Source organism: Cervus elaphus, chromosome 18 (genome assembly GCF_910594005.1).
Source record: "Cervus elaphus chromosome 18, mCerEla1.1, whole genome shotgun sequence".
Lineage (NCBI taxonomy): Eukaryota > Metazoa > Chordata > Mammalia > Artiodactyla > Cervidae > Cervus > Cervus elaphus.
In genome coordinates this window covers 64,934,411-64,956,329 of record NC_057832.1, presented here as the reverse complement: position 1 = coordinate 64,956,329, position 21,919 = coordinate 64,934,411, and the positions used below count along the sequence as shown (strand labels likewise).

At 38.4% G+C, this 21,919-nt stretch overlaps 1 protein-coding gene across 4 annotated transcripts in view; it reads right to left on the bottom strand.

Moving 5' to 3' along the window:
• The window catches only part of IMMP2L (inner mitochondrial membrane peptidase subunit 2), a 941,241-nt gene that overhangs the window by 885,749 nt on the left and 33,573 nt on the right, over window positions 1-21,919 (bottom strand). For all 4 annotated transcript variants that reach the window (XM_043872109.1, XM_043872107.1, XM_043872108.1 and 1 more), the window contains one exon: window positions 14,119-14,255. In XM_043872109.1, the coding sequence (XP_043728044.1) occupies window positions 14,119-14,253 (135 nt within the window). In that variant the 5' untranslated portion in view covers window positions 14,254-14,255. The remainder of the gene's footprint in view (window positions 1-14,118; window positions 14,256-21,919) is intronic.

Genomic DNA, 21,919 nt, shown 5'->3' with positions numbered 1-21,919 from the left:
CATAAAAATGGGTCACCACCACTCCAATCTCCAAAAACAGTTTCCCCACCACCTTTCAAGCTTCCACTGACAGTTGTTTGTCGTTTTCCCAGCCTCTGCCGACAATCCCATCACCATTTTTCTAGCCCCCAACTGCCACCCAGTCCCAAAACCGATGAGACACATTTTGGGATCTTGTTATGTCAGCACCTCACTAATAACACCAGTTTTTGTTTCAGCTACCTATTGCTTCCTAACAAATCATTCCAAAACTATGTCTTAAAAGAACAACCATTTATTTGATTGTGATGCTGCAATTTGGGCTCTAGTCAGTGGGGCAGATTCTCTGCTGCTCTCTCCTGTGGTCACTCAGGTGGCCATAACCATCTGGGGCTCAAATGGAACTGAAAAGCCCAACATGGCCCTAGTCACATGTCAGGCACCTACCTGGGGCTTGTTAGCCAGAATGTCTCTTTGGTCCTCCAATGTCCCCTCTAGCAGCATAGCCTGAGTGTCTTGCATGTTCCCAGTTCAAAAGTGCTTACCAAGTTTCCACTTGGATAACATCCGCTGATGCTAGCAAGGCACAAGGCCAGAGTCAATGCGTGGGTGTGGGGGGTGGGGGCAACTATATAAAGCAACGAGGCAGGTATGATTCATCGAGGGGCAATTACTGTAAAAATCTACAAATCTCCCATCCAAAAATTGACACTTTCAAACTGTGGTGCTGGAGAAGACTCTTGAGAGTCCTTTGGACGACAAGGAGCTCAAATCAGTCAATCCTAAAGGAAATCAACCCTGACTATTCATTGGAAGGACTGGTGCTGAAGCTGAAACTCCAGTACTTTGGCCACCTGATGCGAAGAGCTGACTCATTGGAAAAGACCCTGATGCTGGGAGAGATTAAGGACAAGAAGAGAAGGGGCAACAGAGATTGAAATGGTTGGATGTCATCACCGAATCAATGAACATGAGTTTGAGCAAACTCCAGGAGATAGCGAAGGACAGGGAAGCCTGGCATGCTGCAGTCCATGTGGTCACAGAGAGTCAGACAGGACTTAGTGACACATGTTTTCAGACACAACTGAACAATACAGCTGGTAAAACAAAGAAACTAAATTTTAAAAATTAATATATAACTATCATTAATAGTAGTTAACTATCATTAACAGATAACTAGAAAATGTAGGTCACACATTTTTAAAGATTTAATAAAGTAGGAAGATAACATAAAAGTAAAATTAGGAAGAAGAAATAAAAAAAACAAAGTTTAGAAATTCTAAAAATCAACAATGAAAATATTATAAATTTATATAACAATTGGTATGAGGTTAGAAACAAAAATAAGCTAAAACTAGCCCAAGTATATGGTGAATAACTCAACAAACAAACAAAAATATTAAAAAATTACTAAGAGTTAGAATTCAAAGGCTTGACAAACCAAGGCAATCAGGATTTTTTAAGCAAAAGTAGTTCTCATTTTGGCAAATTGCCCAACAATCTGTCATACCCAAGAGCTGGGACTCTATGGAAAAAACAACAACAATTCTCAAACTTAAGTATTTACAGAGCTTGTCACAATGCAGATTCCAAGGTCCCAGCAGTGATTCTAATTCCACAGATATGAAATGGGGCTCAGGTACCCAAGTAGTGTTAATTTAAAAGACCCAAAGACAACACTAACTACTACAGGGGCTTTCTCAGACCACGGGCCTCCTTATCCTTTGTGTGTTACATCTACTGCTTGAAGTTCTTACGACAAGCCCACCTTTAAAATGTCAGACTCAAGGGCTAACATGCTCCACGTCCTTAGCTAATAGCTCAGTTTGAGCAGGTTTGCCTTTCAATCCTCCCTCTTGCAGTAAAGCAGCATTTTTCATATTACAGGTCATGACCAATGAATGAGTCACAGAATCAATTTAATGGGTTGCGACCAAAATAGAAAATATCAGAGGGCATTGCACATAATGATGGCAATTACAGTTTAAGTACTGTTACATGAAACTTTTGTTTCAGTCATGTGTCTGTGTGTACAATGAAAATCTATGATATGAGTCATAGGTAAAAAGGTTTGAAAATTTCTGCTATAAAGAATATGATGGAGTCATCAAGGAGCTAAAAGTTTTTCAGGTGAAAAGTGCAGAAACACCCTCAAATTCAAAGGAAAAAAAATTTAATGATGATAATTTCATTTTATCATTATTGCTGTAGGGTTTAATTATTCAGGCACTTCAATGCTTCAAAGAACAAATTTAATATGCAGTTATTAAGCATCCCCATGAACAGGTAGGTGAGAGGAATATGGTCCCTATCTTTTAGAAGCTTATAGTATTAACATGTGGTTAAGATGACTAGAGAACAATATTAAAAAAAAGTATAATCATAAGTTAAATTTACAGGGCTGTAGGATTTCAAATAAGTGAATGATGGGATTAGGGAAAGTTGTATGAAAACAACCGAATTTGAGTTTAGCTTTAAAGGACGTGTAAAACAAGAAAAAGCAGAGAGGAAAAGGTATAGTATTAAGTCTTACTGTATAACCAAACTAGGCTAACTGTGAAAAGAATCTCCAAAGCTCAAGTGTATGACACAACAGTAAGTGGATTTACTACACCTGGTCATTGAGAAACCCAGGTTCTTTCTATATGGTAGATTCACCATCTCGCCTGTTGTCTGAGTCCTCAACTGGGTCCTCTGTCTGGCCAGCAGACAGAAGATAGAGCATCAGGCCTGGAAATGGCACCTCACTTTTCTGGTCTTTTTTCACAGGGCAGAACTCATTCACATTTGACTACTAGTAAAAATAAAAAACATAGTCTCGGACCAAAATGGTGTACCTCCATTCATCACTGGTCCTCTCTCACAACTAAAACATTCCAGACGTAATTAACAAATACAAGAAGATTCTGAAAGGTGTAAAGATATACTGGAGCCTAGGGACCTGAGGACATAAGGAATGACATGGTGGGTGAGTTCCCTGGGTGTCCCTTCTGCTTTCCGTGCATCCTAGATGAAGTGCCAGAGAAACCTGCAACCAGGAAATACCAACAGGCAGGACAAAAAAGCTGAAGAAGAGCCCACTTTATAGCCAAAAGACTGGAAAAGGATAGCCAAGGGGAACAAAAAATATTTTTATAATACCTGTCCTAATCCAGCCAAACACCAAAGGGAAACCTGGCCCAACACCAGAAATGAAAACATGTTCACAGAGTGTGCCCGTCTGCTAAGTCGCTTCAGTCATGTATAACTCTGGGCGACCGTATGGACTAGCCTGCCAGGCTGCCAGGCTCCTCTGTCCACGGGATTCTCCTGGGAATACTGGAGTGTATTGCCATGCCCTCCTCCAGGGGATCTTCTGCACCCAAGGGTGGAACTTGCATCTCTTATGTCTCCTGCATTGTCAAGTGGGTTCTTTACCATTAATGCCACCTGGCGAACCTATTTATAAGACCTGCACACAAATGTCTACAGAAGCATTATTCACAATAATGAAAATGCAGAAATAATCTAAATGTTCACTGACTGGTGAACAGATAAACAAAATGTGGTATATCCATACAATTCAATACTATTCAGCAAGAAAACTTTACAAACTATTGATATATGGTACAACAGAGATAGGGCTTCCCAGGTGGCTGGCTCAGTGATAAAGAATCTGCTGCCAATGCAAGAGATGTAAGAGACACAGGTTCAATCCCTGCGTAGGGAAGATACCCTGGAGGAGGGCATGGCGACCCACTCCAGTATTCTTTCCTGGAGAATCCCATGGACAGAGAAGCCTGATGGGTCACAAAGAGTGGGAAATGACTGAAGTGACTTAGCATGTATTCACAACAGAGATAAACCTCAAAACACATTATGGTAAGTAAAAGAAGCCAGACAAAAAGAGTACATACTGTTTGCTTCTATTTACAAGAAATATCCAGAAAAGGAAAATCTATAAAGCAGATCAGTGGCTGACAAACTCAAGATGGAACCAAGAATTAACTTCAAACAGGTATGAGGGATCTTGGAAATGTTCTAAAAAGTGATGACTGTATACCTCTATAAACTTACTAAAAATCACTCAAAATGGGTATAAACCCTTTTTTTAGAAAAGGAAACAGAATAGAATAATGAGCTACCATGTTATGCACCATCTAGATTCAACATTATGAACTCATGGCCAATGTTGTTTCATCTCTAACCCCATTGCACTTTTCCTCCTCCATATTAAAGTAAATCTCTGTTTTTTATATATATATAATATATATTATATTATATTGTATATATATTATATATGTTATATTATTATATATTATATATATAACATCTACATGTTATTATATATATATATTTCATTGCAAATTTTACCAGATTCATAGTATAGAAGATAAGGATTTTTAACCTAATCACAATTCCATTTCTATATCTTAAAAAATATATTAAAGCACAAGAGATTAAAAAATGGTACTTTGTTTGACCATTTTAAATAAGCTTTTGTTGCTTTCACATTATTTTCACTTTCCTTTTTATTTCTTCAAACATGCTACGTTGAACAGATGATAGTTCTAATATCAGAGAAGGCAATGGCACCCCACTCCAGTACTCTTGCCTGGAAAATCCCATGGATGGAGGAGCCTGGTAGGCTGCAGTCCATGGGGTCGCTAAGAGTCGGACATGACTGAGCGACTTCACTTTCACTTTTCACTTTCATGCATTGGAGAAGGAAATGGCAACCCACTCCAGTGTTCTTGCCTGGGGAATCCCAGGGATGGCGGAGTCTGGTGGGCTGCCGTCTATGAGATCACACAGAGTCGGACACGACTGAAGCGCCTTAGCAGCAGCAGCAGCAGCAGTTCTAATATCTAAAGTCTTTAAGATCTGATTCTACTAAAGGTTACTAAACTCTAGTAGCACTCACTTCACTGTGTGACAGTTTTCACTGTGAAATCACGCTCGTCAAACTTTGCATGTGCCCAGGAGGACTGGAGATAACTCCTGCCAGGTGACTGAGACTACCCTAAACCCCTCGCCACTATAAATTAATATCTTTGTTTAGGGTTTTTCAGTTATAGTGAAGGTGAATTTAAATCTCAATCCCACATTAGGGCTTTTCCTCTGTACTCAGAACCTAGACAATTTTTCCCTCAGAACAGATTCTGGTGTTAGTTTATTCATTCCCTAACGACGTGTCTTTTTCATGATCCTGAATTTATTCAGAATTCCTGTGCCAACCACCTTGTATGAACCCAGGACCTTGTCTTCTGCTCTCCTGCGGCCATTAAAACCAAAACTCTAAGTTACCAGGTACTGACAAATGTCCATAGGAAAGCTGCTTATTTTAATGCATACTTACTACTCTGGAAATGCATTTCCTCTTATCTGTGGTCTGTGATCATTTCCCTTACCTTCCAGCAAGGTCACTATGCATTTTTAAAGATTCTTAATGTTTTATTTATACTTTTTAATGAGTTCTGCATGGGAAATACTTTCAATATGTCTACTCTGCCTAATTTTGTCTAATTCCTTCTTAGAGAGTCTATAGTCTTCAGTTTAAAATAGGGTATCTTTTATCAACCTGAGTTTCAAAATTTTTAAATCTTTCATCTCCCACTTATAAATGTAATTTCTATCTTTTTTAAATGCCAAATATACTATAAAACCATCCCCAAATTAAATAACTTGCTAATTATATCATTCAATAAATAAAAATCAAAATGGAACATATCTCCATGAGCAGGAATACTATCAGGAGACACTTGTAGCACTGCAATTAAGCACAACTTTTGTGGGTTATTATTTAGTAAAATGCAAAGGATTAACAGAGTTGGTTCAAATCATTTCTCAAACTTAATGGCTCTGCCACTTTATGTAAATCATCTCCAATGTCTGGCCTCCATTTTTCAAATGTAAAATTTAGAACTTGAATCAACATCTCAATGTATCAAATGTTCTATGCATATAAATCTGAATAAAATATTAAATTTAAAATTTTAATCATTTTTTAAAATTTAAAAAACATATAAAAGAAAAGCAGTAATATGCCAATTAGCAAACATCATGAATATACTCAGCAGAGAACACAGAAGTACTGTATACAACCTACTCTCCACTGGCTCAATAGCAATGTTTGTGGGTATATTTATTCATACATTCCAACTGACTCATTGCAAAAGACCCTGAAGCCGGAAAAGATTGAAAGCAGGAGGAAGAGGGGACGACAGAGGATGAGATAGTTGGACGGCATCATGGACTTGATGGACATGAGTTTGAGAAAGCTGCAAGAGTTGGTGATGGACAGGGAAGCCTGATGTGCTGCAGTCCATGGGGTCGCAGAGAGTCAGACACGACTGAGCAACTGAACTGAACTTACTCATACATGTGAGTGGTAAAGAACCCGCCTGCCAATGTAGGACACATAAGAGACATGGGTTCAATTCCTGGGTCCGAAAGATCCCTGGAGGAGCGCATGGCAACCTACTCCAGTATTGTTGTCTCGAGAATCCCACGGACAGAGGAGCCTGGCAGGCTACAATCCAAAGGGTCGCAAAGAGTTGGAGATGACTAAAGCGACTTAACATATATACATGTGAGTATATACACATAGAAACACAGCTGCATATATTATATGTTATATATTATCTATCATATGTTATAAATTGGGGGAGGAGAGGGAAGGAAAGAGAAAGAGGAAGAGAATAAAATAAATGTGGCAAAATATTGAAGCTGGGGAATCTGAGCAGAGAACACATGGGAGTTATCTGCTCTACTCTTACAACATTTCTATAAGTCTAAAACTACTCCAACATTAAAAAAAGAGAGAGTGCTATGAAGTCAGTGTTTAAATAACAGATCTAACCCTGGCTGTATTGAACAGAAGCACCCTGTTATTTTATCATGGGACATGAAGAAAACCTCCAAAGGAACATTTTAAAGTCATCACTCATTCATGGTTTTAGTATCACATATGTTTCTTGCTATAAATGCAAATTGATCTATTTGAATTCTCTATTAATGACAGGTTGCAGAACTATATAAAAATGCATAACATCCTAAGGTGTAAAAACCTCAGGTGAGATTTTTTGAGCCAAAAGTAATTTGAGAAGAATGCACACACGTAAGCCAATAAAGGCTTCCAACATTAACTCCTGGCTTCCCAAAGTCAGCCCTAGGCCACCAAGAGCAAGTAGGAAGAGCACAGAGCAGTCAGCTTCACAGGAAACGTGTGCCAGGCAATTCCCAGCACCTTGGAAGTGCAAATTCAGCAAGTAACATAAAACTCCCTAACTCTACCTTAAACTGTGGCAGGTAAATCATGATACATCTCTTTCCTTGAGAGTCTGTTTATATCTAGTGTCTCAGAGTAGCAAAGAATAATTAACTACCACAACCATTGTATATTAAGCTCACTATAGGTTTAAATTTTTTCTAATAAAATAAAATAAATAATGTGACAAAAAGAGAGAAAGAGCATCAGCCTCTTTGCTTATTTTTTTTTATGGAACTTTTAATTTTAAACTCAGAAGGCAACAGACAATGAGTGCAAAGAGCCAGGCAGAAGTCTAAAAGGTTTATTACAAGCCAGTTTCTTCAGGATCATTATTCTCAGGTAGCTGAAAATCGACAATTTTGGACAAATGAATGTGTGGTATTGATAAATAAAGACTTCAATGTTGATTAGACTCTATTTTCCCTCAAATTTTCTAATTTTCTAATCTATTCTGCATAAATCTTTCTCTGAAGTCTGAGCTAAAGAGATAGTATTGTGCACTGTTTTCAAACATTTTCCCCTCTGGTTCTGGAAGAAGGCAAAGAGCATACTATGTAAAATTATGTGGCAACTGCAACAAAAAAAGAACAGTGACACAAAATGATTTCTTTCCGTTGTTCTTTTAAGTCTTACATCTTAATTGTGCATGTAGAACACATACACCTTTTATAAGAACCAGTGACCCTGCTTCAGGCATTCTTACTCAAATAAATTCTAAAACTTTGGCGTGAGGTCATTAAACTATTCCTAGGGCACCTTTTTATTCTAAAAGCCTTTGTAAGCGATTGAACTTCTAATTTGAATAATTGCATCTCACCGACATAAATTCCCTATGTAGTTTCAACTGTATGCAATATCAGCCTTCGCTTCCTGAGTTAAATTAATGTTGAGTAATGTGGTGCTTCTTGAAAAAAAAAAAAGGGTGCATCTACTTTCATGGTAACCTTTCAGCAGCCAGTGGTAGAAGTGATTCAGGTCAGTATGAATAATCATTAACCAACAATGTCTGCTAGCGCTCTGTGTGGGCAGAGCATGGCTAAAGGTACATCTCATCCAAGAAAAGAGACATGCCTATATAACTTGATAAAACAAAAAAGATCAACTATTTCATAAACTGAATCCTATTTTCCATTGAATTACATCACGTACCTTTTTTATATTGATGACTTACCTTTAACTAGCTGTGACTCCTCATGATGGACCTCCCCCATCCTTCTAGTCATACTGTAAATTAATACTGGAAAACCTAACCTCAAAAAAGAACTACTGAGTAGTATTTTAAAAGTAAAGAATTATTTCTTATAAGACAGAATCCTGAAAATGAGTTTCTCCTATTAAACCTCAAGCCAACAGAATTTTTTTTTTCAAGACATAAAAAGAGCTCTGAGCAGATGAATGGATAAGGAAGCTGTGGTACATATACACCATGGAATTTTACTCAGCTGTCAAAAAGAATTCATTTGAATCAGTCCTAATGAGATGGATGAAACTGGAGCCCATTATACAGAGTGAAGTAAGCCAGAAAGATAAAGAACATTACAGCATACTAACACATATATATGGAATTTAGAAAGATGGTAATGATAACCCTATATGCAAAACAGAAAAAGAGACACAGAAATACAGAACAGACTTTTGAACTCTGTGGGAGAATGTGAGGGTGGGATGTTTCAAAAGAACAGCATGTATACTATCTATGGTGAAACAGATCACCAGCCCAGGTGGGATGCATGAGACAAGTGCTCGGGCCTGGTGCACTGGGAAGACCCAGAGGAGTCGGGTGAAGAGGGAGGTGGGAGGGGGGATCGGGATGGGGAATAAGTGTAAATCTATGGCTGATTCATATCAATGTATGACAAAACCCACTGAAATGTTGTGAAGTAATTAGCCTCCAACTAATAAAAAAATTTAAAAAAAAAAAAAAAGAGCTCTGGCGCAAAATTTGTCACTCAAAGCAAATTTCCAGGGTTGCTATAACAGTATTTATTCAATAAACTCCAAAAGATTGGCATTATGTGTACTTTTAATGAAATTCAAACTCTCTCAATTCTTGGATTTTCTTAAATAACATGTATACAAGTTGCAGAGTGACCTTTTTAAGAAGTCACTCTAAAGATCCAATTGGCCCTGGGCTATTTCAATCCATCCCAGAATTCAGTGACTTAGAATTTCAACCTATTACAATTTTGTCAGACTTGGACTATAAAGATTAGGGTTATTCTAGGTAGACTCAAAGGTTAATATATTACCTCTGAAATCTAGCATGTATCTTTGGCATCCTAGTGGTTGTGGTAGATATACCTGCCCTATTCACAATTCATCCTTCCCTCGTCACCTTGCCATGACTTCCCTATGGGTGGAATATACTTCCATCTAATTGCTTTGTGTTTTCGTGTGACTTGCTTTGATCAAAGGAATGTAGACAGAAGAGTAGAAGTTCTGAACTGAGGCTCTAAGATGTTCTGAGCATTTTCATTCACCCTGTGTCCTGCTATCACCCACAAGAAGGGCACACCCCAGACTGTCACTATTCCTTCAGCAGAGGGCCCACAATGAGAGATATAGGAAGCAGACTGATCCAAACCCTTAGTCTAGAGTGACTATAATCAATCTACAGACCAATGAGCAAGAAATAAAAATGTTATATAAACTCTAAAATTTTAGGGTTGTTTGTTGCCACAGTAAAAATAATAATGTTGAACTATAAAAGAGCTCAAGGTATTATTTTTCTGGTACCATTCTGTCTCATATTAAAACTTCCAGGTTCATTCTCTAAAACAGTACGCTAAACCAAACAAGTTTTTTTTTTCTTTTTCCATTTCCGGATGTGCTAGGCACTGGCCAAATATCTGACAGCTCGATATCTTCTATATCAAATCTCATCTGAAGATGTAGCAATTATCTAGGATTAATAATTCTTAAACCTCTGCTATAGCAAGACGACCTTGAATACAGAATCTGTATCTGACTCCCATACCTCAAGAGCAGTTTTGCACATACCAGCCATTTGATAAATGATTCCCTATTCCAACTCATAGTTACCAGTGCCTTTATTATTGTCTGTAGTTGCAAATGTGCAAATGCCCCCTGAGTCACAAAATGATTCCTATAGTTGAAATGAAAGAAATGACTACATGTGGTCTTTCTACCTGAATGCACAGGAGCACTCAGGTACTACGCAATGAGTGACGCTCAAGACTGGTTGCTGCTGTTGTTGTTGTTCGGTCACTAAGTCAGGTCTGACACTTTGCAGCCCCATGGACTACAGCACGCCAGGCTCTCCTGGCCTTCACTGTCACCTGGAGCTTGCTCAAACTCATGTCCATTGAGTCGGTGATGCCATCCAACCTCTCATCCTCTGTTGCCCCCTTCTCCTCCTGCTCTCAATCTTTCCCAGCATCAGGGTCTTTTCTAGCGAGTCAGCTCTTCACATCAGGTGGCCAAAGTGTTGGCGCTTCAGTGTCAGCATCAATCCTTCCAATGAAGACTGATAACCTATTTCAATAGCGGTTCCCTCAAAAGGGCACACAGATTCCTTCGATGAATACTGAGATTTAGAATGGATGGCTGGGTGACAAATCTCATGGTGTTATACACAAATGTGCAGCAGAGATGGGTCAGCATTCAAGGGTACAGTTCCAAGGAAGGTTCCACAAAAGGAGCCATGAGCGCCTTCACTGGAGCGGTTTTCTCCCTGTTTGTCACTGATCCTTTGTGCCGCTCTCGTCTCCTACTCAGGTGTTTAATTTTCTCCGTCACCCAACTGATCTATGATAGTTTCCTTCCTCTTCTTCTCCACATATTTTTCTTTCTTGCTATTGTTTTATCTCTCTTCCTTTCACACTTTAAGCCTTGATATAACAAGACATCACCACACATCCAGAATACTCCTTCTGTTCACAACAAATCAACCAACTGCAATAAACCGGGAATAATTTTCAGGCCTGGTTGAATAAAAAGAGTCAATAAAAGCAGGTGTGTTCCTTGCAGGAAGCTCAGGGATTTCCAGAGAGTACCACACACCCTGCCAACTATTTAGTACTTGCATCATTAGAGAAATTTGAAGACAAGAATTTTTTTGAATTTTTTGTCAAAAATTCTGCTGAACCCCATGGCCTAAACATGTTCAGTTCATCAAAGCTGTAGCATAGCAAAGATCTCTTCAAATATGCTGAATTAATTAATAACAATATCTCATGACTACACTTTCTAGTCCAAAATAATTTTAAGTGTGATTCAGTTATATCTAATGAAAGTGTAAACAAATTACCCATTATCCTCAAAAGTAATCTAAAATTCTTATAATATAGACAAAACCATACATTTTTTTTTCCTTTCTTCTCAGAATATCTTTTTCCCTTTTATTCCAAAAATAACACCTCCTCATCTTCTGGGAAGTATCACCACTACCTCACCTTGAAAGCCCACAGAAAAATGTGATTCAAATATATGTTGCTGCTTTCTCATTCCTCCTAGCCACAGGCTAGGGGTGTGTACCTGTCCAAAGATAGGCCAATCATGGCACCCTAACCTTCTGGTCAAAGTGGATCTGTATTTGAATGGATCAGGGCATATGGTCCAAGTTAAGTCAATCACAGTCCTTCTTCAAGATTTTTCAAAGTGAAATTAAGGCATAAGGAGAAATCTCGCTCAGACGGTAAAGAAACTGGGCATCTAAAGGCATGAGAGCTGCCAGCAGCCATGTGCCCTGAGTCGAGACGAAAGCTGGTCTGAGAGAACTAAGCCAAGATGCTGACAGAAGCAGATGTTCAAACAGAAAAGACTGAGCACCCTGGCAGCATTCAAGTCCCTGGTTCCAGCTGTCCCTGACGACTGCCACATTCCTGCCTTCCACCACCGTACTCACAAGCCTTCCAATCAATTTCCCTGTAGATCAAAGTCAATTCAAACTGCTCTTCTCTAACCAACAGCTAAGGAAATCCTACCAAACAAACCACAAGGTAATAAATTTGATTCTTGGGGTAGTGGTCCAGGAATACTGTAAGAAATTCTAATGTATCTGGAATAAACTTACTATTTAATCAACAGATCTGGCATTTAAATGACAGATCTTGTCATCTAAAGGCTTTAGAAGACAAGATCTGGCATATTCAAGACTTTCTTCATTGTCTTCTTCACTGGGGATAAGCTTTGTGTTTTCATAAAACAGCTAGTTCCTTGTGTTTTTTCCCTCTGAGCACAAGTCATAAACATACTGGGCTATACTGGGCTAAAGGCATGGAGACTGCAATACTATGATTGCCATATGATTCTCTGGAATATCATGAGATCCAAAATTATGAGGTTCTGTGTTCTGGAAAAATTCCATCTCAGGATAGTGCGGGTTGTGTAACAAGATAGCACTAGCAAAACTGGAAAAAAGTCATTACTCATGTGATCATTTGTTATCAAAAAATAATACCTGTAAATGGGTTCAAAGGGATGAAAGGGACCAAAAAGGAATTTGGATGGCTGTGGACAAGGCAGTTTTAATCTCAAATGAGGAATCTGATTCAAAAGCTCAACAAAGAAAGTTTAATTTCCCCAAAGAATTGGGTCTAAGATGAGGCTGCTAGGAATTTAAAATTAAAGAGGAAGGAAATGTAAAACCCACCTCTGTTAAAGGTATTAAACTGCATTTAGGAATAAAGCCATACACTTATAAACCCCTCTTCCTTTGTTTGCTGTACCCAGGCACTACAATATTTTTGCATTCAAAGTAAGTAACCGGTTTGCTTGGAGCTGGTGACCCACTCTAGAGTGAAAGTGAGAGACAGGGTTTAACTCAGAAGCCCCAACCCAAGAGAAGGCCCCCATCATTCTCAAATGATGGAAGCACAAGTCAATAAGTAAATATTCAGGCAGCCATGCTTTAGAACCCTAGTTTCACCCCAAAAGCACTCACTCAGGATCTCACTAAGCACCTGAACTCAGGAAGAGACCTGATTCTCAGTGCAATGGTTACAACTTTAACAAAGCAATTTCATTCTAACTCTTCAAAGCTGATGTCTATGCCCTCACCTAGTTTAAAGACTAAAAAAGGGAGGGGGAGTAAGCTGGTTACTCTCTGTATCATTTTAAACTCTTACAAGTTTATACATTCATTTTATTTGTTTTATAGAAATATTTAGTATAATGCATAAACTTAATACACAAAATAATGGAAGAAAACAAATTATATTACAAAATGCAAATTCTTCTTAGTTGATAAACTTCCTGAAACAGCTAAGTTCCAGATATCAACATTAGAATAATCAAGTTTTCTCTGAGTTACTGGAGACTATTTGTGTTATAACTTTTGGAAATCTCCACTCCAAAATTTTTCCAATGCAAATGGCATTTAATCTTCTTAATCAGCAACATGCTTAAAAAACACACTAGAATATCTGAAATCAGTGCCGTAGACTTTTCTACCTATCAGAATTCTATGTGTGCATAAATGAGTGTGTGAGTGCATGTGTGAGAGTGTAAAATAATCAGGTAACTGAGTTGGAGACAAATTCATCCTGCAATTGAACTCATAAATCTGATCTCAGTCATATATGGATAATTGAAAAAAAAAAAAACAAACCTTAAAATCTCAGGCCACAGCAACAGAAAGTGATATTATTTTGTAAAATTCCTTTAGAATCTCAATTTATCATTTCTAAGGTAGGGGGAACTATAGATAAAGAGAACTATCAGAGAATTATTTTTATTCACCATTGCTTATAATATGACTGCATTAGAAGACCTTATAAAGACATTTAGTAATGTTAAAATTTAGTTCAAGGCCTTTCAAAAACCTTTCCGTTTCTAGCATGGAGACAATATACAGAAATCTCATCTCTAGTGCTTGAGAAACAAGCAAACGTGTATTTCAAAGAAAGGAGTCATATCAGTTTTACCTGCATCGATGCTCCTTCCACTCTTGCCACGCAGGCAACTCGATCCAAGAAAGTCACTGCCACAGGTACTGCCACAAAGAAGCCTTTACAAAAGGCCTTGAGGTACCTTCTCACCCAGCCTTGTGACTGCGCCATGCCTAAAAGCACAACAAAAATAATATTAGATTAGCCCCAAGAAAGGTAAAAAAAGAAAACATAAAAACAGTCCAAGAAAAATAAGAGTTAAGAAAAAGCAACCTCATCTCAATATGTTTCATACTCATCCCTGCTGCTGCTGCTGCCAAGTCACTTCAGTGGTGTCCGACTCTGTGCGACCCCATAGACAGCAGCCCACCAGGCTCCCCCGTCCCTGGGATTCCCCAGGCAAGAACACTGGAGTGGGTTGCCATTTCCTTCTCCAATGCACGAAAGTGAAAAGTGAAAGTGAAGTTACTCAGTTGCGTCCGACTCTTCGCGACCCCATGGACTGTAGCCTACCGGGCTCCTCCGTCCCTGGGATTTTCCAGGCAAGAGTCCTGGAGTGGGTTGCCATTTCCTTCTCCAATACTCATCCCTATAACCACTGAAATATATCTGACTTAAAATCCCAAAGTCAAATACAATAACTCAGGTGAATTCTTTCCCACAGGTCAAGTAGCTTAATCATTTCAATAGAAAATTTCTCCTCATAAAGCAGTGTTAGAAAAAAAAAAAAGCATTCCAAAAGTAAATCCTTTCCTGTTGCTGACTATGGTGCAAATGCTCCTTAGGCCCTGATACCTGTCCTCTTCTGCAGTAATAGAAGTTTTAGGGAAACACATGGCTGCCCAGCCTCCCTTGCAGCTAAGTATGACCATGTGAGTGGGACTGATGAATGGCATATAAGCAGAAACACTGCCTTAGAAGAATTATGTCCTCCCCTCCGTTCCCATTTGCTGACACTTGTGATGGTGTTTGTAGGTACAGGAGTAGCCATTTCAAGTTAAAGATGGCAAAGCAATAAAATAGAAGGGTCCTACATCTCCAACACCATGGAAGCACTGTAACTGTCCTGTGTTGCTTATGTTCAAGTTGTTAATTAAGAGATAAATCACTCTACATGTTTAAACCAATGTTATGGGGCCTATGTTATGGCAGCCAAATTTATCCTAATATAACCATGAAATATATGAGAAATCAAGAAAAAATATCACTGCGTGAATTCAATACAGATAGTTATCAACCCTCACTTACCCTGTAACCACTTGGTTAATTTTCAGATTTTCTAGGGCTAATGCAACCCTTTCATGGTCTTAGGCAATGAAAAACAAAATAGTGAGAGATCAAGAGATTCTACCCTACAAGACCAAAATGGAGCTAAACACAGTCTAACAGATGAAGAACCCTCCTGGCTGGGGAAGATAAATGACCAGTTTGTTCACAAGTTTCTCAAAATAATACTGATTCATACTATGTGATAAGCTATAATTTCAGTCCATTCTATTTCTTGACTAGGACTAGATAAATACAGGAAGACCAGATTATTCTAGTGGGCTAGGGCAAGAGATGATGGTAGGATGGATTATAGTGGTGGTGGTGGTGGTGGTGATGGAAATGGATCAAAATGGGCAAACTTCACATATGCCTTTTGGAGGTTAAACAGACAGAAATGAAAATAGATGGGCAAGGATTGGGGAGAGGAGATGAGAAAAGTGTTGAGGTAGTTGTGACCTATTCAAGCACTGTTATTTTATCATGTCCTTGGATTACATTCCAAAGTACTAAAAACATGTTCATCATTCAATTTCTCAAAACTCTAATAAGTACAAGGCTGGATGCTAGAGATACACAAATGAAAAGCAGACACAGTCCTCGCTCTCAAGGAGTTACAAAGTGGCACGGAAGATTGCCTTTAGACAAATATTTCCAAGGGAAAAAGGCATTGAAAAGGGCCAATGTGCCTGGGGCAAGGAAGTGCATGCATTAGAAAATGATTAAGAAATGTCTCCCAAAGGAAAACGCATTTGAGGTAAGACCTGGGCACTTCGGGCAAAAGCAGCAGTGTGCATGAAGACCTCAGAGCAAAATAAAACATAGTTATTTAAGAAACTATAAGAAATTCAGTTTTGTATATATACAAACTTTAATATGCTCATGTTTAATTCAGTAAACATTTATTTCCTGCTAAACACCAATGCTAAGTTCAGGGGATATAAAGACAGAGATATACAGTATAAAATCATTTAAAAACTCTCATGAAACAATACTTCACATTGTTCCATGATCTGAGAACTAGATCCCACATGCTGCAACTAAACTCCCACATATGGCAACTAAGATCTAGTGTAGCCAAAAAAAAAAAAAATAGTAAGGGGTCGGATTCAATTTCTAACATTCTTTCCAGGGCTGTCACTCTATATTCCTATATATTTTTCTTTTATTTCTCCAACTCTTTGAGAAGATACTAAAATAAAGAAATGCACTTAGATTATTATTGCCCAAGAAGAGAGATTATGTTGCCTTTTAGGTTTGAGAATTGTTGTTTTTGTTTTTTTAATGTTGAAAGGAAAGAAGACTTTTATTACACAACTAGTCACAAAAGGGGAGCAGAGATAAAGTTGGAATTAGTGCAAATTATGTGAAGGGACATATTAAATACAGGTAAGACCTGAAAGTCACTGCCCTTTCCCTTCTCAGGGTCACAACTCCACCACTGACCCAAGAACTGCTGCCATCTCCTGCACAACTCAGAACGAATATTTTTCTACTGTTGTTGTCACTGATAAGCCACTAAGTCATGTCTGACTCTGTGACCCGATGGACTGCAGCATGCCAGGTTTCACTGTCCTTCACCATCTCCCAGAGCTTGCTCAAACTGATTCCATTGAATCAGTGATGCCATCCAACCATCTCATCCTCTGCTGCCCCCTTCTCCCGCTGCCTTCAATCTTTCCCAGCACAGGGTCTTTTCCAATGAGTTGACCCTTCATAACAGGTAGCCAAAGTATTGGAGCTTCAGCTTTAGCATCAGTCCTTCCAATGAATACTCAGGGTTGACTTCCTTTAGGATTGACTGGTTTGATCTCTTTGCTGTCCAAGGGACTCTCAAGAGTCTTCTCCAGCACCACAGTTCAAAAGTATCCATCCTTCAACACTCAGCTTTCTTTATGGCCCAACTCACAACTGTACATGACTTCTGGAAAAACCACAGCTTTGACTATATGGACTTCTGTCAGTAAAGAGATGTCTTTGCTTTTTAATAGTTGTCTAAGTTTGCCATAGCTTTCCTTCCAAGGAGCAATTATCTTTTAATTCCATGGCTGCAGTCACCATCTGCAATGATTTTGGAGCCTAAGAAAACAAAATGTCACTGCTTCCATTTTTTTCCCCTTCTATTTGCCATGAAAATTATGTGGGCAGTGTGTCAGTTGAGGGTATGCGGACTCTGCCCAAGCCCAGGGTAAAAATAAAAGCTCCCTTGCAGATGAGGGGCCACTATTTTCAGAGGCTCAAAGCAAAAGTCTCAGTATCGTCCTGTCCTACCTGAATTGTGAATGATATCTTTAACTCATAATAATAAAACCCTCTTTGGGATTTCTATCATTAAAATACTAAAGCTATGCACAAAGGAAGAAATGAACATTACACTTCTATGTCAAGTTATATTAAATAAAATGTTTAAAGTGCTATGGCATTCACATTTTGGTAAAGTTAATACATTTCCTTTTTTATAAAGAATCATTGGGATGATCTGGTCTTTTGTTCACATCTTAAATATTTAAAGCTACCATACTAATAAGCACTGAGCATCTGCTTTCTCTGAGAAAATTTCCCTTAAAGCAATAATAATGTGATATCCCAAGCAAAAAAGGAATAATTTTTATCAGTAACCTCATTCTTCCAGTAACCATGCAAGGCATTTAGGTTCAAAACATTGCTCCTGAGAAAATTACTGTTTAAATAGTAGGTACACCTGATTGACTGCTGAAGTACCTAAACAGAATATTTTTAAATAAGCTTTCAGATTCCATTGAAATCATATTTGCCACTTAGTATATACTACCTGCAAGTAAAAGTTTTTTTGGCATTACTGACCTCAACTGCCTAATGACCTCCACTCTAAATACCTGTCTTTCCTCTCACGTGTTATGGTTTGATCACGCATGAATTCATCTAAAATCATTCTTAAATTCCCATACATTTCATCTTATACAAAGTCACTAATCACTCACCCAGGGCAACCAAGTGAATAAATATACCTCAAGTCATCCTAATTATAAAAACTATTTTAAAAGAGACACGTGCACCCCAATGTTCATCGCAGCACTGTTTACAATAGCCAGAACATGGAAGCAACCTAGATGCCCATCAGCAGACGAATGGATAAGGAAGCTGTGGTACATATACACCATGGAATACGACTCAGCCATTAAAAAGAATTCATTTGAATCAGTTCTAATGAGATGGATGAAACTGGAGCCCATTATACAAAGTGAACTAAGCCAGAAAGATAAAGACCATTACAGTATACTAACGCATGTATATGGAATTTAGAAAGATGCTAATGATAACCCTATATGCAAAACAGAAAAAGAGACACAGATGTACAGAACAGACTTTTGGACTCTGTGGGAGAAGGCGAGGGTGGGATGTTTCAAGAGAACAGCATCGAAACATGTATATTATCTAGGGTGAAACAGATCACCAGCCCAGGTTGGATGCATGAGACAAGTGCTTGGACCTGGTGCACTGGGAAGACCCAGAGGGATCGGGTAGAGAGGGAGGTGGGAGGGGGGATCGGGATGGGGAATACATGTAAATCCATGGCTAATTCATGTCAATGTATGACAAAAACCACTACAATATTGTAAAGTAATTAGCCTCCAACTAATAAAAATAAATGAAAAAAAAAAACTATTTTAAAACTGTGTGGCAGGTTTGGAGGTAAGAGAAAAACAATAAATGACAAAGCAGTATCTTATACAAAATGTAACCTTTCGATCATAGAAATCAGCCCACACATTTGGACAACCAAATCAAAATTTTATTTGTAATTCAAACTGTATATCAAACTACAAATGTCAGAAAATACAAAAGCAGGGATCCAAACAAACCTGACACTAAATTCCTGATTCAGTCATTATATACTTTATTGATCACCTACTATGTAACTGTGCTAAGCGGCACATACAATGCACAACAAGGAAGGCGTGGTCCCTGGCCATGTGGAGCTTACATTTTCATTCTTTCTTCATTAAGTGCCTACTTTGTGCTACTCACTATGCTAAGGTTTTGTTGTTGTTCAGTTGCTAAGTCGTGTCGAACTCTTTGTGACCCCCATGGACTGCAGCATGCAAGGCCTCCCTATGTCTCACTAAGATACCAAGAGTAAAAAGGCACACAGAGCCACAGTTCCTTCCCAAAGGTCCTGCGACAAGATCACAAGAAATAGATGACCACACAAGATCAGGCCACCTCCTCCATGTATCTCTCCGGAAGCTCCTGATACCAATAACCTCACTCTGCAAACAGAGCCTAAGCATGCATGTTACGAGGCAGGAGGCATCTGAACTAAATCAGGGAAAAAATAATAACCGATGAATGAGAACAATTTTTATTCCACTAGAAGCAGATCTGGGAAAGTAATCAATGGATACTAACCTAGAAAAAAATTGGGGGGCTAACTTCCTCTTTTCAGATTATAAATAAATAATGTATTATAAAAATATATATTTAATGCTTAAGGTTTTCTACACAATACTGAACAATGGTAGGGATTTCAGGCAGTTTGCTAGATAGGAATCTTGTTGACATGTACAGAACTGGCAGTGACCCCTCGATGGATAGCAATAGCACTTTAATTTTTTTGAAGTTTTTTGAAATGTTTTCTCTCCTACAAAACTGTATTTTTCTAAAAACAATAGGAACATTTAGCCATCATCTCTAGCAATCTAATTTTTTTGGCAAACTTGACAATCAGGAAAATAAAGCCATTGAAGGTGACTGCAAATGCTCTGTTTTCTGTTTCCTGTGTTCTTCCAAGAATGGGAGACTTCTGTCAACTCAGGAATGACAAAATGCTTCAAAGGAAAAGACATTACTTCTTAAAAGGGAAAGTAGAGACCCAAGAGTTTTCAACCCAAGGGACCACAACTAGGCACAAATATAGCAGATTATCTCATAGCTAGGAAATGGCAACCCACTCCAGTATTCCTGCCTGGAAAATCCCATGAAGAGAGGAGCCTGGAATCACAAACTGTTAGACATAAGTGAGCATGCAAGCACACATCTCACAGCTAACACATTACATGAATAAGTCATAATCGTAACAAAATGGTTGGCCTTTTTGGTATTGAATTCAGACAGATTCTTTTCAATGAACCAGAATCCCCACCAAAAGTGGAGTAACTGGGAGTCTTAATTATTGGTTTAATTCATTAAAACTGCTAGGTATTGGCTGCCCCCAGTATCTGGGTAGATGTGATTTTAAAAGGGTCAGAAAATAGATTTTCCCAGAGTAACATTTATCCCACTGTGCTCTGCCACAATGCTGAAAGTTCTTAGCATTGTAGAACATGGGCAGAGTTTCTTAAACTTAAGTGATCACAATAGTCACCTGTCTTGCTTATGGAAAACATAGACTCCTGGGACTCAACCTGATTAAGAGGAGATTCTCAAGGGTAGATGTGTGGATCGTGTATATCAGAATCATCTAGGGGAGCATTTGCAAATGATATATGTGTGCTTAATCACTCAGCTGTGTCCAACTCTTTGCGACTGTATGAATTATAGTCTGCCAGGCTCCTCTGTGCATGGGATTTTTTCAGGCTAGAATACTGGAGTGGGTATTCATTTCCTTCTCCAGGGGATCTTCCCAACCCAGGGATCGAACCTGAGTTTCCTATATCTCTTGCATTGCAGGAGGATTCTTTACCCACTCCTCATAATATATGGTGATATTCTGTGATCTCTAGGGATTATAGGGAAGAACAAATACTTGTGTGTTAAAAAGAACTCTTAGTTAATTCTAATATGCTGTCTCTGGTCTTCCTCTCTGTCCACAACCCCCATTCACCCTCATCGGAGAACCACTAACCCAAAAAATGAAGTCTTTTAAGGGAAATATTTTTTTAGTAGCTTCATTGAAGTATCATTTATATACCATAAAATTTACCCACTGTAAGTGTATACAGTTCAAAGATTTTTAGCAAATTTATGCTGTTGTGGAATCATCACAATACATTTTTGGAGCATTCTGTCACCCCCATAAGTTCACCCATGCCTATCTGAAGGCCAGTTCCCATTCCCATCCAAGCCCCAGGAATATACTGCTCTCTTCTCTAAGAGATGTGCATTTTAAAGAAATTTTAGTAGGTTTTTTTTTATCTGGCTTGTTTCATTTAACAATATTTTTAAGGTTCACCCATGTTGTTGCATTTATAAGTAGTTCATTTTTTTATTGCTAAACATTTCATTGTATTGATATGTCATAATTTACCTGTTCATCAGCTGATGGGACATTTGGATTATTTCCAGTTTTGAGCCATTGTGAATAAGACTGCTAAGTCTCCGCATACAAGTCCTTGTGTGAATTTATGCTTTCCTTTCTCTTGAGTAGTTACTTAGGAGTGGAATTGCTTGGCTATATGAAAAGTGTGTTTTTAGTATTTTGAGGACTGCCAAACTGTTTTCCAAGGTGATTTTATCATTTTACATTTTCACTAGCAATATATGAAGGTTTTTTGGCTTCTCCAGATCCTAGCCAACACTGGGCATTCTTAGTCCTTTAGATTATGACCATTCAAATGGGCATGCAGTGTGGTATTTAATTGTGGTTTTGATT